This window comes from Rana temporaria, chromosome 4 (assembly GCF_905171775.1).
Source record: "Rana temporaria chromosome 4, aRanTem1.1, whole genome shotgun sequence".
Lineage (NCBI taxonomy): Eukaryota > Metazoa > Chordata > Amphibia > Anura > Ranidae > Rana > Rana temporaria.
The window spans coordinates 293,316,899-293,335,057 of record NC_053492.1 but is presented as its reverse complement, the minus strand read 5'-3'; the positions used below and the strand labels follow the sequence as shown (position 1 = coordinate 293,335,057).

At 42.6% G+C, this 18,159-nt stretch overlaps 1 protein-coding gene across 11 annotated transcripts in view; it reads right to left on the bottom strand.

Moving 5' to 3' along the window:
- The window catches only part of EYA4 (EYA transcriptional coactivator and phosphatase 4), a 377,003-nt gene that overhangs the window by 181,600 nt on the left and 177,244 nt on the right, over positions 1–18,159 (bottom strand). For all 11 annotated transcript variants that reach the window (XM_040350451.1, XM_040350452.1, XM_040350455.1 and 8 more), the window contains one exon: positions 7,725–7,774. In XM_040350451.1, coding sequence (XP_040206385.1) covers positions 7,725–7,774 — 50 coding nt within the window. The remainder of the gene's footprint in view (positions 1–7,724; positions 7,775–18,159) is intronic.

The following is an 18,159-nucleotide window of genomic DNA, read 5'->3' as shown; positions in this document are numbered from 1 at the left end:
TTGGTTTTTTTTTGCGTTTTGTAAGGGTCATGTGTTGCAAGGGTCTTAACAAGGGTGTCAGGCTGCTGAGACAATTTTGTGTGCTTACAAGAGTCTCCATGAGTGTGGGGCTGCTGAGACGGTATTGCGTTTGCAAGGGTCTTAACAAGGGTGTCAGGCTGCTGAGACAATTGTGTGCTTGCAAGAGTCTCCATGAGTGTGGGGCTGCTGAGACGGTATTGCGTTTGCAAGGGTCTTAACAAGGGTGTCAGGCTGCTGAGACAATTTTGTGTGCTTGCAAGAGTCTCCATGAGTGTGGGGCTGCTAAAACGGTATTGCGTTTGCAAGGGTCTCAACAAGGGTGTCAGGCTGCGGAGACGAATTTTGCGTCGTTGCAACGGTCTCAACAGGTGTCAGGTTGTGGGGCTGAGATTGTGTGGTGGCAATTTTTTTTTTCTGTACGTTTATATTTCTTTTTGCGTTTTTTTTTTGTTTTTTTTGCGTTTTTTTTTTTTATATTTTTTATTTATTTATTTATTTATTTGTAAGGGTCGTGTGTTGCAAGGGTCTTAACAAGGGTGTCAGGCTGCTGAGACGATTTTGTGTGGTTGCAAGAGTCTCGATGAGTGTGGGGCTGCTGAGACGGTATTGCGTTTGCAAGGGTCTCAACAAGGGTGTCAGGCTGTGGAGACGAATTTTGCGTAGTTGCAACGGTCTCAACAGGTGTCAGGTTGCTGGGCTGAGATTACGTGGCGGCAATTTTTTTTTATTTTTTTATATATATATTTTTTTTCCTTTTTTTTTTTTTTGCATTTTGTAAGGGTCATGTGTTGCAAGGGTCTCAGCAAGGGTATCAGACTGCTGAGATGATTTACACGGTTGCAAGGTCTCAATCAATAAGAATTGGGTTACTGAGAAAGGATAGAAACACCTGGTTTGTTTGTACCTTAAGCAAGCAGTATAAGGTAGAAGGACAACACCTGTTTGAATCGTAGGTTCCGCAGGGGCCACTAATGAACGATATGGGAGAGAACGAATGGTAGCAAATTGATAAGACATAAAGCATGTGTAAATCTTACTTGCGACAGTGGGCCATGCGAGTGAGTTTGCGGCGGACTGTGGCTGGAGTGAAACATGTCGGGAACGTGTAGCGTGCTGCCGTGCATGGGGCAAAACAACGAGGTTTGGTGTAGAAAATAGAAAACGAGAAGTGCGTATCAATGCTTTGTAAGCTCCACTGCGGGAACCAAACATATGATACAGGTGACACCATGAGTGGCCACGAATTTGACATGACAAACAAGCTAACGAATCCTACCTGGGACAGTGAACGTGCGACTGGGTTTGCTTTGGACTGGAATGGATGTGCAACACATCCCAAGAGTGTGGTGTGGCGCCATGCATGACGCACAGGCAATAACTTTGGTAAATAAATGAGAGAGAAGAGCCGTGTACAAGCAATTCGTAAGTTCCGCTGTGGGAACTAAAACACACGACATGGGGGAAACAATGAATGACAATGGTAGAAAGTATGCAATGTATGTGATACAAAATGGTTGTAAAATGCATGAAATGAATCCGATACGAATTGATAGTAAGGAGTATTGAACGAATCTGATACGAATTGGTTGTAGAGTGTATGCTACCCCTTGCTTTGAAACCGAACACCTACCAACCACCCATCCCCCCAGGCTAATCAAGTGCAGACAAGGCACCATGTGAGTCCAATTACCACCTCAATCTGCCAAAGAACCCATACAAACACATGTCAATCTCCAAATGGATTTACAAATGAATCGTATGTTTGGCAGAAGGAAGTTACAAATGTACTACGCCTGAGCCGAATGATGTTGAAACATGAGCAAAAGTAACTCAGAGGCAGTTTTTTTCCCAAAAGGGATGCAGGATAGGAAGCATAACGAATTGCAAGATTGCACAAGATACGAAAAGGTTTGAATCCTACCTGCGACAGTAAGCGGGAACCGCCGGCGAAGACCATGAAGGGAGAAGCCGCAAAGCGCTTGCGATGTCGAATGCGATTGAATGCGCAGACTCACGGACATGAGGTGAGCTGGAAAGAGTCGGCCCAGTGACGTGTAGTACCGCACACTGAACCGACAAAGAGCATGTGTGAGTGGGCTGCTTAAATACCCTCCAGGCTCCTCCCATAAACTCAGGCCACCATATTGGCCTTCTTATATATATATATATATATATATATATATATATATATATATATATATATATATATAAATAAATACATCTAATAATAATGTAATACATACAGTATGTATATGCTTTATTGACAAACTGATATTAAAAAAGATTCACTGTATAGGAAGCAAAGTAATGATAACATGTTCGCTCACAACCCGTCTTCTTCTTGTAGTTACATATTTGGCTAGGTATAAATTAGCTGCATTTGCTCACTTTAAAAAAAAAAAGCAGGCATCAGAGCTGTCATGCTGAACTTGTCTCTACTAACTAATGAGTCTCTGACCCAGTACAAACATATAGGCACTGGAGTGTAAAAGACCTGTCATCTTTGCAAGGGAAACTTGGTGGAAAGAACGAGAAATTATCAAGTACAAGCCCTCAAATATTCCAGTAAGTACAGATTGCTCTGCTCCTTATCATCTCCTTACCTTTCTGGTTACCGTCCACTGAATTTAATTAACTCTTGTTATGGGTTTGTAAGAAAGGAACCTTTCCATTTGTAAACATAGTGAAACCCTTTTAATCAATTCCATCTGATGTTTTCAAATGCAATGTGTTAGCAGACTAAACTGCACTGCTACTGGGATGCAAATTTAGGCTCTAGCAATACATAACCAAACACCCATATACATCTATAAACACACCTCTAAACATCTCTAAACAACAGTGAGAGTGTCCAAGGAGCCCACTTGGCCCCCCTGTCATATTACCTTATACACCAAGACAGGAGCTGTGGCGGCTCCAGTTCCCGTGTAAGGAATGCAGTCCTGCCACTCCTCCTAACCAGGTTCTGCTTTTTTCTGCTGCCTGGGCCCTTGTGAGCCCACATGGTCCCATTCATAGCGCTACTGACACCTTTCTTTTTTGAATGAACACAATGAGTAATTGGTACAGATTAACAACTACAGTATGTTTACTATGCTTTGTTTCTGAATGAACAGGGAGAGCTATTCCTGTTCATTCATTATGTGCAGCTAAGGCTTCAGAGATGGAAATTGAGGACTTTGTCTCCTTTCTCAAAAGTTCTGTATCTCAAAATGTAGACCACTGATATTTTATTAAAGACCTCAACAGGGCTGCAAAAAATGTAAAAATAAAATAAAAAATACAATTGTAAATAAAATAAAATTGTAAAAAAAGATAAACAAATTTAAATAACAAAAAATTTAAAACGACTGACACCATCCACTGTCCTGTTGAAACCATCCACTGCTCTACTGACCCCATTTGTTGCTCTCCTGACACCATTCACTGCTATGCTGGCAACGCCCACTGTCCTACTGACACCATCCTTTGCCCTACTGACAAAATCCACTGCCATACGAACACTGTCAACTGCTCGACTGACTGACACCAATTCACTGCCCTACTGACATGTCCACTGCTTTACTGACACTGTCCACTGCACTACTGCCACTGTCCACTGCTCTACTGACACCATCCACTGCCATATGGACACCGTCCACTACCCTACAGACACCATCCACTGCCCTACCGACGCTGTCCACACACCATCCACTGCCCTACTGACACTAGGGGTGCAACGGATCAAAAAACTCACGGATCGATCCTCGGATCAGGAGTCACGGATCGGATCATTTTCGGATCAAAAAAAAACACAAATCTTGTTACACCCACCAGAGTTTTAGATTTCACAGTTATTCTCAACACGAAACGGAGCTTATGTGCTTAAATACAGTGTTTGGAAATCCGACGGACTGTTTATTGCTAATGTGACAGAACACCTCTGATTTTCACATTAAATTTAACATTTAAACAGTCCGTCGGATTTATAAAAACTGTATTTAAGCATATAAGCTCAGTTTTTGATGAAAATAACTGAATCTAAAACTCTGTTGGGTGTCCACTTGCCCCCCTAATAACTACCATTACTGTGATTAGTACAGTGCACACAGGAAAAAAAGCAGGGGGCATATCCATCCTCAATCGCACAGGGAGGGGGGGTTTCTTGTATAGAAAGGGGGGGGGGTTGGGTATATCCTCGTACAGATGACACATTGATCTCCTCTGCAGGGATGCTCCCAGATGTCAGGGTTGATGGACACAGTTCCCGGTGATCTCCCCCCCCCCTCCCTATCACTCTGAGCTCCTTGGCTGGCAGGTGATCACAGTGTCCTCTCTCTCTGGCTTATTCTCAATAGAGAGACACTCGCAGCACACTGGGGAAGGTCACCATTGCCCATAGCAGATTGCTCACAGCTCTGTAACTATACACCGCCCGCCTCAATGATCCTCTCAGCCCCTGGACCTTTCCTGTAGCTGCCGGTGGATGATCCTGCGCTGTCTGCTTTAGTCCGCTCCATTTGCGCGCTGAGGCTGGGAGGCGTGTCACGCTGTGCTCTGGGCTCTGACAAGAACAAGGGGGTGGAGCAAGATGGCCGCCGCTCCGGAGCTAGGCCGAAGCCGGGGACTTTCCTACGGCCGAGGCTCCGGAGCGTTCCGCGGACCGCATGGTGTGCCGATCCGAACGGGGTGACCCGTTCGGATCACGGATCGGTGACGATCCGTTGCACCCCTAACTGACACTGTAAAGTGCTCTACTGACTGACACCATCCACTGCCCTACTGATATGTCCACTGCTTTACTGACACCGTCCACTGCCCTATGGACACCATCCACTGCCCTACAAACACCAGCCACTGCCCTACTGACACTGTTCACACACCATCCACTGCCCTACTGACACGGTACACTGCCTAACTGACATGCCTGCTTCTGTAGTGACACTGTCCACTGCACTACTGGCACTGTCCACTGCTCTACTGACACCACCCACTGCCCTATGGACACCATCCACTGCACTACTGGCACCGTCCACTGCACTACTAATTATCCATACAAAGACTGGGTGGGGAGAACCACGCATTCGTCTAAGGCTTGCCAGTTCCTAAATGTCTTGCAGGACAATTTCATGGGTCAGATGGTAGACACACCAACTAGAAATAAAGTGTTACTGGATCTACTGATTACCAACAATACAGACCTGATCTCGGATGTGGAATACAGGGCAATTTAGGAAACAGTGATCACAGGTCAATTGGCTTCAGTATAAATCACACAAATAGGAAACATAAGGGGAATACAAAGACACTGAATTTCAAAAGAGCCAACTTCCCTAAACTATGAACCTTGCCAGAAGGCATAAATTGGGATAATATCTTATTAACAAAGAACACGGAGGAGAGATGAGTTTGCTTTAAGAGCATATTAAATAAGGGCATTAGCAAAAAAAATAAAAATAAGGGCATTAGCCAATGCATCCCAATGAGAAATACATTTAAAAGAGCGAACCAATGTCCTGGATGGCTTAACTCTAATGTAAAAATGCATATAAAAGCAAAGGAGAAGGCCTTCAAAAAATACAAGGTTGAGGGATCATCATCAGCATTCAGACTCCATAAAGAATGCAAGAAGAAATGTAAGGGTGCAATTAGGGTGGCTTAGCTAGAACACAAAATACACACAGCGGAGGAGAGCATAACAAATCCCAAGAAATTCTTTAAGTATGTAAACAGTAAAAAAGGGAGTACAGACCATAGTGGCCCCATAAAGAATGAGGAAGGACATCTGTTTAGATGGGGAGATGGCGAAGGTATTGAATTTATTCTTCTCCTCAGTCTTCACAAGGGAATGGAGGGGACTTAAGTAACCAAAACTACACATCACAGGAAGTACCTCAATGGTTAACAGAGGACAGAATTAAAATAAGACTTGGGAAACTTAACAGTAATAAATCACCGGGACCAGATGGCTTGCACCCAAGGATACTTAGGGAACTCAGTCAAGTAATTGCCAGACCATTGTTCAAAATTTTTAGTGACAGTCTACTGACTGGAACTGATTGGAGAAAAGCCAATGTAGCACGAATATTTAAAAAGGGCCCAAAATACATCACTGGGAATTACAGACTAGTTAGCCTAACTACAATAGTATGCAAGCTCTTGGAGAGGATGATATGGGACTATATACAAGATTTTAGTAATGAGAACGGCATCATTAGCAGGCATCAGCATGAATTCATAAGGAAACGTTCTTGTCAAACCAATCTATTAACCTTCTATGAGGAGTTGAGTTGCCATCTAGATAAAGGAAGGCCCATAGACGTGGTGTAGCTGGATTTTGCAAAAACATTTGACACAGTTCCCCATAAACGTTTACTGTACAAAATAAGGTCAGTTGGCATTGACCATAGGGTGAGTACATGGATTAAATACTGGCTACAAGAGCAAGTTCAGAGGGTGGTGATAAATGGGGAGTACTTGGAATGGTCAGGGGTGGGTAGTGGGGTTCCCCAGGATACTGTGCTGGGACCAATCCTATTCAATTTGTTCATAAATGACCTGGAGGGTGGGGTAAACCTTTACATCTCTGTATTTGTGGACGATACTAAGCTAAGGAGGGCAATAACTTCTCAGAAGGATATGGAAACCTTGCAAAAAGAACTGAACAAATGAATGGGGTGGGCAACTACATGGCAAATGCGGTTTAATGTAGAAAAATGTAAAATAATGCATTTGGGTGGCAAATATATGAATGCAATCTATACACTGGGGGGAGAATCTCTGGGGGAATCTAGGATGGAAAAGGACCTGGGGGTCCTATTAGATAATGCAATGCCAAGCTGCTGCTAACAAAGCAAATAGAATATTGACATGCATTAAAACGGGCATTAACTCCAGAGATAAAACTATAATTCTCCCGCTCTACAAGACTCTATAAGACTCTGGTCCGGCCGCACCCGGAGTATGTTGTCCAGTTCTGGGCACCAGTCCTCAGGAAGGATTTACTGGAAATGGAGCAAGTACAAAGATGGGCAACAAAGCTAAAAAAAAGGTCTGGAGGATATTAGTTATGAGGAAAGGTTGCAAGCACTGAACTTAAAGGTTGAAAAATGTAGCACCCGGTGGAAAAATTACTAATTGTACATCTATGGATAGCTAGGGTTTTATCCCCTCAAGTTATATTACACTAGCACATATTTCTTTGGATTAAACATACGGTACAAAGAAAAAACTTTCCAGAATGCTGATAATGTTATTACTGAAAATAATCCACAAACATTTTAAAAAGCTACAAGCAAGCTGTCAGGAGCTTTGCATTCAGCCCTGCATAGCAAATCTGTTTTTAAACAAAAATAGTTCATTGTAAGTCTTTGTAAGACTTTATAATTCTAAAGTAGCTGGAAGCTAAAAAAAAAAAATCCTGATGTGTAACAGGTGACAAGTTGGCAATATTGTTTCTGCAAAGTGTTCCTGCTTTTATCTCCTCTCGTCCTTTCCATGCCGCTCTCGTATTAATTGTAAAAGCCATTAACACCATTAGCATGCCTGGTGTGAGTTACATTTCAAAGCACGTTAGCCTAGCCCATATGCCATACACCCTAGTCTTTGCTGCCTCTGCTTTCTTTCACACTTTGGTATGATTTACCCTTGAAAGTAGCACCAGTTTCTTACAAATCATTTTTGCACTCCATCTGCAAACCGTGAAACATTTTAATGCTGGTTACCTGGAATTCTGAGGCTCTGGAACATCTGATTCTGGGCACGGTTTCTTTACCTGAAAAAGGAAATGGCTGCTAGTTATTATATCTAGCAAAGTATTCCATGATTTCACATACACTTAGCTTAGGCAATATTTCCTGCTTAAATTTGGTATGCACATTTTATTCTTAGAGTTTTTTTTTAACGTTTTTCTATGTAATGAATATATATCAATGGCATTTCTACAAGAAGTTACAGTATTTCTGAAATTCCCAGACAACACAGACTATCCAAACGACAGGAACAAAAAGACACTCTCGGCCAAGTTCCTTTGACTTTGAATGAAACTCTGTTTGCAGCTGGTAGGGGAAAACTATTTTTACTACTTATTTCCTGTCAAAGCTTTCAATAATAAACACCAGATTTAAAGGTAAATGGCATTTAAGAGTATTTATATTTTCTATCCCCAGAAGTCTGGGTATTATGGCAAACTGACTCTAAATGATTTTCAATGTTATGGATTTATATAAATATAAAAATGAGTATAAACAGTAACACTTTCAATGGATATATGAGATATCTAAAGGGAAATTACATTGCATTTTTAATAATAACACATATGTTTGCGTGTGTCATTTTACTATGATTTTCCTATGATTTTACATGCTATCTCTACAAATTTTAAATTACTGTATTGTATATATGACTGTATGCTGGTGTGTAGAGGTTCAGCTCCTCTTGAAACAGAGGATCTATACACTTTCATGCTTTCATACCTGATAAAGGATCTTGACGGATCCAAAACAGTTGTAATTTAATGAGTTTTTTAATTCTTAATAAATCTACAAGGTGCTGCAGCTTGGACTTCTACATATTGAAGCTTGGATGATGTCCGTTGTCTGATTTGCACCTAAAGGATCTAGTTTCTTGCTGGGTGTGTGCTGTTCTGATCAGCTTGTGCACCTGTGTGTATATATATATATATATATATATATATATATATATATGTATGTGTGTGACGTGTGTATATATGTTGTGTCTCCTGCCTCTTGATGGATCTGAAACTGTTGTAATTTGATGTGTTTTTGACTCTCTTAATAAATCTACAAGTTGCTGCAGATTGGACTTTTTTGTTTTTGTATACCGCGCACTTTTTTGCCCTGAAAATCAGGGCAAAATCGTGGGTGCGCGGTATACGACTATACCCGCTTTCCCGCGCCGAGTTTTGAATACTGCGCCGACATATACCGAGCGCAGTACACTCGGGTATAGTCGGGCAGTCTCGGCTCCTTCCGCGCTCACGTCCTGGATGTACAGGACGTCAGCGCGGGTAGCCGAGCATTGCCGACAATACACGAGTGTACTGCGCTCTGTATATGTCAGCGCAGTATTCAAAACTCGGCGCGGGAAACGAGCGGGGAGGACGCGAGGACGCCGGACCCGACGAAGAGGACACCCGAAGCCGCAGAAGGATGCCGGACCCGACGAAGAGGACACCCGAAGCCGCAGACGAACGCCGGACCCGACGAGGCTGCCGATGGACGCCGCGCAAGACACCAAAACTGTAAGTACAAAAAAAACTTTTTTTTCCACAGGATTGGGGACAACTTTAGGGGTGGGCAGAATTAATCAGCCAAAATGAAGCTTAAAGCGGAGTTCCACCCTGAATTTTTTTTTTCCTCAAAAAAAAAAAAAAAAAGAAAATGAAAAAAAAAAAAAATAATGTTCTTACCCGAAATAGCTGTTGATATGCGGAAGTCCAGAACCTGCCTCTTCATCCTCCGCGGTGGATTCTCTTCCTCCTCCTACACTCGGTTTCTTCTTGTGAATGGGGCACGCTGCATTCTGGGAACTGTGTGTATCTCAGAAAGCAGCCTGCCCATTCACAAAGCACCACGCTTCTCGCGCATGCGCAGTAGGAAACGGGCAGTGAAGCCACACGGCTTCACTGCCTGTTTCCCTTACTGTGGATGCCGGCGCCTGGAGCTGCCAGGATCGAGGATCGACCTCGGCGGGGGCCGACATCGCTGGCGACAAGGACAGGTAAGTGTCCTTATTAAAAGTCAGCAGCTACAGTGTTAGCAGCTGCTGACTTTTAATTTTTTTTTTTTTTTTTTACCGGACCTCCGCTTTAAAGCACAAAAAGAGCAGACAGCACACCATTACTCACACCTTACATTGTGTTGTACTGAGGTGCTCATAAATGCTATTAAATGGCTAAACCAATTTAGATATATGATACGTTTATGCAAATTTTTACTCCAGGATCATTATATAGACCCCCATCTCGCCAGAGAATGATATACTGTACATCCCTTTACAAAACATATATAAATACTCTCTCTATCAGCTCTTCTCCAGCTCCAGCAGGCACACTCACCTTTCTCATTTATCCTAAGCTTCTGCTACCCCAGAGCACATAGCTGAACACGCTCTTCTAGTGCCAAGATGTGTGTAGAATGGTGATTCCTTGTGATTACATTTTTTCACACTCAGCACTCTCAACACTAAAGGTGCTACAGTAGGTGTAATAGTCACACTATTAGTGGTGGGCCCAAACCATCTGCCCTCTCTTTCCTGAGTACATACCTTCTTGTGCCCACTGCGTTCCTCCCTGTCCTGGGCCCCTCCCTGTCCTGGACCCTATGGCAGTCTCATGGGCTGCTATGGCAGTAGTTCTACCACTGTGTACTTACGTAGTGTGTTATCTAAGGTATACTCATATTTAACCACTTCGGCTCCAGAAGGATTTACCCACTTCCTGACCAGGCCCTTTTTTGCGATACGGCACTACATCACTTTAACTGAAATGAGTGCAACACTGTACCAAAAAAAAATTGATGTTCTTTTTTTCCTACAAATAGCGTTTTCTTTTGGTGGTATTTGCACTATAACCAAAAGAACATCAACCATTTTTAAAGAACAAAACTATTGTTTTTACTTTCTGCTATAAAACATTTACAATTTAACGATTTAAAAAAAAAAAAAAAAAATGTATTGATCAGTTTAGGCTGATACATATTCTGCTACATATTTTTGGTAAAAAATCCCAATAAGCGTATATTGATTGGTTTGCGCAAAAGTTATCACATTAATACAGTAATCAGTGCTAAAAATATGCACTGTTATTGTACTAAACTAGTGACACTGGCAGGAAAGGGGTTAACATCAGGAGGTTAAATGTTGTTTTCTAATTGTATGGGGGGCTGTTTGACTGGGGAAACACACTGATCCACCTCCTTGCTTAGCAGAAAGACAGGATCTATGTGATCTCCCCTGTCAGAACGGAGATCTGCCTTGTTTACATAGGCAGATCCCCATTCTGTCACTGCTGGAAACGATCACGGGTAGCCCACGGAAATCGAGTACTCCAGACCTGCTGATTGGCTCCCCCGCTGGCCAATGGGAGCGCATGCCCACAAAAGCGAGTTCCCGAGCCGACCTACACCTAAAGCGATTTGCAGGATTTTGCCACCTTGCCGCAGTATAATGATGACGGCTGGACAGCAAGTGGTTAACTGTACCTTTCACTGTGGTATCCTGCTCATCAGTGTTTGCATTATGTTGGCTCTTGTAGGCAAGTACTTAAAGTGTAAGTTCACCTTTACAGAAAATCTGTAAAAGTGACCTAACAACGGACCCCCTCCCGTCCCTCCTGGTCTCTGTTATACTTACCTTCTTCAAACCTGAGCTGTCAACTGCAATGGCCTGGGGATTTGAAATACCTGCTGCTTTCTCTCCTCTCTGTACAGTGCTGCCAGTATGGCTCAGATGGATTTTGATTGGTCAGTGGCAACCATGTGATGGTGCTGAACCATTAGAGTCCGCCTGTACTGGAAACGCTGTAGGAGTAGGGAAGGGGGGAGAAAGCAGGAGCTTTGACAGCTTGAGGTCATGGGAGGAAAGTACAGCAGTAAGGGGGTGGGGGGGGGGACACTTGGGGACTGGTGTTAGGTCGGTTTTACAGATTTTCTGTAGAGGTGCACTAACAATCTAAGTACAGATTTGTATAGCCGCATGCAAATATAGTTTCTTCGGGAAATTGCATTACAAACATAGTTACATAGTTACATAGTAGGTAAGGTTGAATAAAGATAACAGTCCATCCAGTTCAACCTGTGTAGGTATGTGTGTGTAGAAAAATCATTTCCCATATACCGTATATTGTTTTCGCTAAGATGCCAGTCCAAGAGTCTTTTAAAACTATCCATACTTCCTCCCGACACCACTGATTGTGGAAGAGAGTTCCACATCCTCACTGTCCTGACAGTAAAAAAAACCCTACGCAGCTTAAGGTTAAACCGATTCACTTCCAGTCTCATTGTGTGGCCCTGTGTCCTCTTCCACTCCCTGGGACTGAAACGTTTTATACTTAGGTTGGGATCATTGTTGAGATATTTGTACAAGTCACATAAACAGTAAGTGACATGGCTAGGGACAGCAGCAAAATTCTGACAGAGATTCTACTCCTTCCCTATTCTATCTAAAAATGCTTTGGCTTAGCCTATACTATAAGCAGCAAATGTACATGGGATTACATTTTTTGCTCGATTTGGGTGATTTAATGATTAGGGCTGTAGGTCTCCCATGATGCTGCCAGTTGGCTGCTCTCAGAAGGATAATAATCAAGCAGGTTAGAAAACCTTATAGTATAGAATATAGATTCCAGCAGAAGGTCATCTAATTGTATAATATCAAGCAGAGTTACAAATGTTTACAGACTGTTGGAGAAACAATATACCAAGTCCTAGTGTAGACAAAGGGGAAGAGAGGGGGGAAGCCATTTATGTTCAGCTCGATGTGAAGGAGAGTATAAAGACGAGATGCTTTGTAAGTTAAGAGAAAGAAAATGGTACATTAGAAGAGAAAAAAACAAGAAAGAAAAAAGGAGGGGGGGGGCTCTGGTGTAAATTACACATAATCTATTCAAACGGGCTATAGAGTTTTGCTGAAATTTGTGGTTGTATATATGAATTCTATGGCTGAAAAATGTTACAATATTTTGCATGGAAAGCTAAAGTTTGCGTGAATACTGTATGTCAATTTTTTGGGGCATGGAGTCTGACAAACTATGATAAAGGAAAATAAAGCCATATTTCAAAAAGACTATTTCACTTTTTTAGTAAAGAGGGAAGGTTGACTTGTGGAGGGCATTGTATGTTAGAGTATGGACTATCCCTAAATAGAGAAGGATGGATGGGTGCCTGTTCACGTAACTAGGTAGCTTAGCTGTAGATATTCCTTAAAATCTAAGTTTAATGTTTTCTTTTTCTTTTTGCTCTACAGGTTTTGTGACATCACTTTTCTATAATTAGGATGTCTCAAATCATGCAGGCAGCTGTATTCTGGAGAAATCTTTGGATGCCCTGATCTCTTCCTGTGGCTGGACCTCTTTGATTGCTTTCACTGCTTATACCACAATCTGTAATGAGAGGGAGCCCAGTAAGTCACAGGATCTCCTCCAGCCACAGACTGTGGTATTTTTGTCAATAGAGGTGGTGTGGTGCCTGGAGACATTATGCACCTGAACACTAGAAGTTCAGGCACAGGAAAAGGACAAGGCAGCCCTGCAGTGAAGATGTTTTCATAATCCAGCTTACAGAGTGACCATCGGATTCTTGGTCACCTCCCTGACTAAGGCCCTTTTCCCCCGATTGCTCAGTTTGGCCGGGCGGTCCCCTCTAGGAAGAGTCCTGGTGGCTCCAAACTTCTTCCATTGACGGATGATGGAAGCCACTGTGCTCATTGGGACCTGCAGAAGTTTTTCTGTACCCTTTCTCCGATCTGTGCTTTGATACAATCCTGTCTCGGAGGTCTACAGACAATTCCTTGGACGTCATGGCTTGGTTTGTGCTCTGACATGTACTGTTAACTGTGTGACCTTATATAGACAAGTGTGTGCCTTATAACTGAATTCACCACAGGACACCAATCAAGTTGTAGAATCATCTCAAGGATGATCAATGGAAAAAGGATGCACCTGAGCTCAATTTTGAGTGTCATGGCAAAGGCTGTGAAAACGTACATGTGATTTTTTCCTTTTTTATTTTTAATAAATTTGCTCAAATTTAAACAAACTTCTTTCACGTTGTCATTATGGGGTATTGTTTGTAGAATTTTTAGGAAAATGATGAATTTAATCAATTTTGGAATAAGGCTGTAACATAACAAAATGTGGAAAAAGTGAAGCGCTGTAGATGCCCTCTTACTAACCCAGCCTAAACCCTATTCCACAAAATAGCTTTTTCAGAGACTCGGCGCTTATTACAGCATTGTATTTTTGGTTTCATTTTATTTAATCTCCTTGGAGGTAATCCCGAGCGTGACTCGGGTGTTTTTTTTCTGCTATTATCGGTAACCCAGAGTCACGGTCGGGGTAGCTGTGCAGAGCCTGCAGCGGCGTGGCTTACCTTCTCCTGGCGATCCAGCAATGATCTCCCATTGCTGTGATCGCCAGCGAGATCCCCGCCACGCCGTCCGTCCGTCTGACTTCCTGGTTCCATTCCCTGTAGCAGCAATGGTGCATGGGAGCGGAACTGGGAGGGAAATTCAAACGTAAAACACAACACAACACATAAAAGGAGGTGATACAATGTAATCTGAGAGGATTACACTGTATCACCTTGCAATCTGACACAGTGCCCTTACAGTGCCCCTTGCCTTTGTCATTTGTGCCCATACATTTTTTTTGAAAATGGCAAAAAAAAGCGCTTTCCTACAAAGGCGCTTTTGGATCAGATGAGCGACAGCAGCAGCGACACAGAGTTGCTTGCAGAACAGAGCGATAGTGAGTCGTGGGGAGATTTGTCATCTGACTCTGACACTGATCCAGAAAGTGATAACGGCGATGATCCCGCACCTGACCTCAGCGATGTGCGCACATGGTGCACTATAGACAGCGATACGGACCAGGTAGCGCCCCCGAGATTCCGATTCACTGGATCACCTGGGATTAAGGTAGATGTTGAGAGTGACAACCCTCTGGCGTACCTGAAATTATTTCTCACTGAGGCCGTAATTTAAAAAATTGTCAGAGAGACCAACCGCTACCAAGAGCAGCAATCCGCTACGCTGCATGCCAGGTTTTCCAGAACCAGAAAATGGGAACCAGTGACTAAAGAGGACATCTGGCAGTTTCTGGGACTCATCATTCTTCAGGGGGTGGTGGGGAAACTGCTCCAGAAATGGTACTGGACCACAAATAGGTTACTGGCCACTCCATTTTTTGGCACCGTGATGTCTGAATACCGTTTTTACACTTCACTAACAATGAAGAGTTTGATGAGGCCACGCATCCTTCGCCCAAACTAAAAAAAATCTGGGAGGTATGCCAAATGATTGTGACCAATTTCCAGCAGGCCTACGTGCCAGAAAGGGATGTCAGTGTGGATGAAAGTCTGATGGCCTACAAGGGACTCCTAAACTGGATACAGTTCACTGCATCCAAAAGAGCGCGGTTTGGCATCAAATTCTACATGCACTGCGAGTCATCCACCGAATACATCTGGAATTCGATCATTTACACCGGTAAAGGCACGAAGTTCAACCCCAGGTACAGCCGCTATGGGATGGCCACATCATCTGTCCTTACACTGCTGGAGCCATTGCTGAAGCAAGGATATTGTGTGACAACGGACAATTTTTACACGTCTCCGGAACTGTATGAGGTTTTGCTCCAAAACAAAACTGATGCGTATGGTACCGTTAGGCCAAACTGACGTGACATGCCATCTATGTTTGGCAAGAAAAAACTAAAAAACAGAGAAATGGTTGCCTTTCAGAAGGGTAAGATGATGGCAATGCGATGGCGAGACAAGAAGGATGTGTGTCTCATGAGCACCGTGCACAATACCTCCACTGCCATGGTCCATATAAAACATGGGAAAGATGTGCTGAAGCCGCAAGTTGTGATCCACTATAACAACACAATGGGAGGTGTCGACAGAGCCGATCAGGCAATGACATTTTACCCGGCGATGCGGAAACAGCAAAATAAATATTACAAGAAGATTTTCAGGCATCTTCTGGAACAATGCCTTTGGAATTCTTATATCCTTTATAGAGCAAAGAGTGACATACCACTTGTTCATTCTGACTTTATCTGGAAGGTGGCTGAGCAGATTTTTGTCAACCACCAGACACCATCAGTAGCTGCGAACAGACCCAGACGACGTGCTGTTAACGTTGTCAACCCAGAAAGCCTGACAGGTCTTCATTTTATGGACTACATACCACCAACCGCAAGAAAGGCAGCACCTACCAGGATGTGCGTGGTTTGCTGCTCAAAGAAAGATGGCAATGGAAAGAAAGTCTGAAAAGAAACAAGGTTCCATTGTCCTGATTGCGACGTCGGACTTTGTCCAGTTCCATGCTTCAAAATGTTTCACACTCAGGATGTTTATTGAATTTCTTTGTTTGACAAATTTCATTATTTTTCATTGCATTATTGAATAAAATTATATTATTGATTAGATTATAATTCATGCGTTTGTGTTTCAAATTTATCACATCTGGGATGTCTACTAGAGTCTTGTTTGGTCAGGTTTAAGTAAGTAATTACTAAGAATTACAGGCCTATAATACATATCACCAAATTTCCATGCAAAAAATTGTACCGCTTTTGGTACAAAATTCCAGACATAATCATACTGCCAGGGAGGTTAAAATAAATGTACAGGCATACCTCGCTTTAAGTACACTCACTTTACATACACTCGCGAGTAAGGACATACCTGCGAGTGTATGTAAAGTGTCTCACAAGTACTGTACGGACATTTTGCAGCCGCAGTAGAAGGAGCTGAAGCTCCGAGAGCATACCCCACCCTGTTCCAGTGTGCCCCTGACACCCCCACTACAGCCCCTGAGACCTAAACTACAGCTCTTTACACCCCCACTACAGTCCCGGACCCCCCACTACACCCTAGAAGTGAAAAAGGGTATTGTTTCACTTTAAGTACATTTTCGTTTTACATACATGCTCTGGTCCCGTTGTGTACTTAAAAGTGGGGTATGCCTGTATTTGTTTTTTTTAACCCCCCTGGCGGTATCCCCGAGCGTGACTCGCGGTGGATTTTCTATGCCAGGATCGGTATCCCTGAGTCACGCTCGGGGTAGCTGTGCAGAGTGTGCAGCGGCGCGGCTTACCTGCTCGCTGAATCCACAGACAAGTTACTTACCTTGTCCCTGGATCCAGCGAAGCATCCCCGATGTGTGAGCGAGCGGGTCCTCGCTCGATTCACAGTGTCCCCGTGTGCCGCCGATCTCCGTTCCCTGCGACGTTACGACGCACGGGGGCGGAGAATGGCGCCAAATTCAAAAAAGTAAACAAACACATTACATATGGTATACTGTAATATTATAGATTACAGTACTGTATGTAAAAAATACACACCCCCCTTGTCCCTGGTCTGCCCAGTGCCCTACATGTTCTTTTGTATAATAAAAAACTGTTCTTTCTGCCTGAAAACTGTAGACTGTCCAAAAGTGACCCTTTATGTTAAAAATGGTTTTAGAGCAGCTAGAAAACAGCGATAATAAATTATAATCACTTGCAGAATTGTGCGATAGCGATTTGTGGGGAAATTCGTCATAAAAAAATAAAAGTAATAACAGCGACAATTCTGCAACTGAGCAAATTTCAGTGATTTTGAGTTCATTACATTATTGAATCATTTTTATTATAATTATATTATTACTTGTTATAATTATTTATAATTATTTATTATATTATAATTTATAATTTTTTTTTTTTTTTAAATCATACCCGGGATGCCTACTAGACTCTTGTTTGGTCAGATTTAAATGAGTTATTCCTAAGAATTGCAGGCCTACAGTATAAAACGCCAAATTTCCTTGCAAAATAATTGTACCGCTTTTGGTACGTAATTCCAGACAGAATCATACCGCCAGGGAGGTTAAAGCGAGATGACCTTGATCTCTATAACAATAAGGGCTCATACACACAGAACATTTTTACAGCTGCTATTAGGGGCATTCAACATTTTTTTAACTGCCCCTAAAACCCCCTCCATGTTAGCCTGTGTGTCCATGCCAACATAAACTGTCAGAGACGTTTGGAGGCATAAGCATTTAATGGCAGCAAAAAACATTGCCAGCCTGTGCTTACAGGAGCGGTAAAAATGAAAAATGGCAAAAAAAGCCTATTAACACGTCAAGCTGCGTTAGCCGTTTTTAGGCGTTTCTACATTATAGGGAATGTTTTTAATGAAAAAAAATCCAAAAACACTATGGTAAAAATGCGACTAAATGCAAAAAAAATACGTTTGTAGCGCTGCTATTTTTAAAATGTCCTGTGTGCATAAGCCCTAAATATCTTGCTGACAAATAGCAGATAAGACCTTTGCCAATCCAAACACTGAATGAGCCCAATCAGCCCTGAATAATGTACATTTTCACATGATTATAGATATCTTCTGTATATCAGAGCTGATATTTGAATTT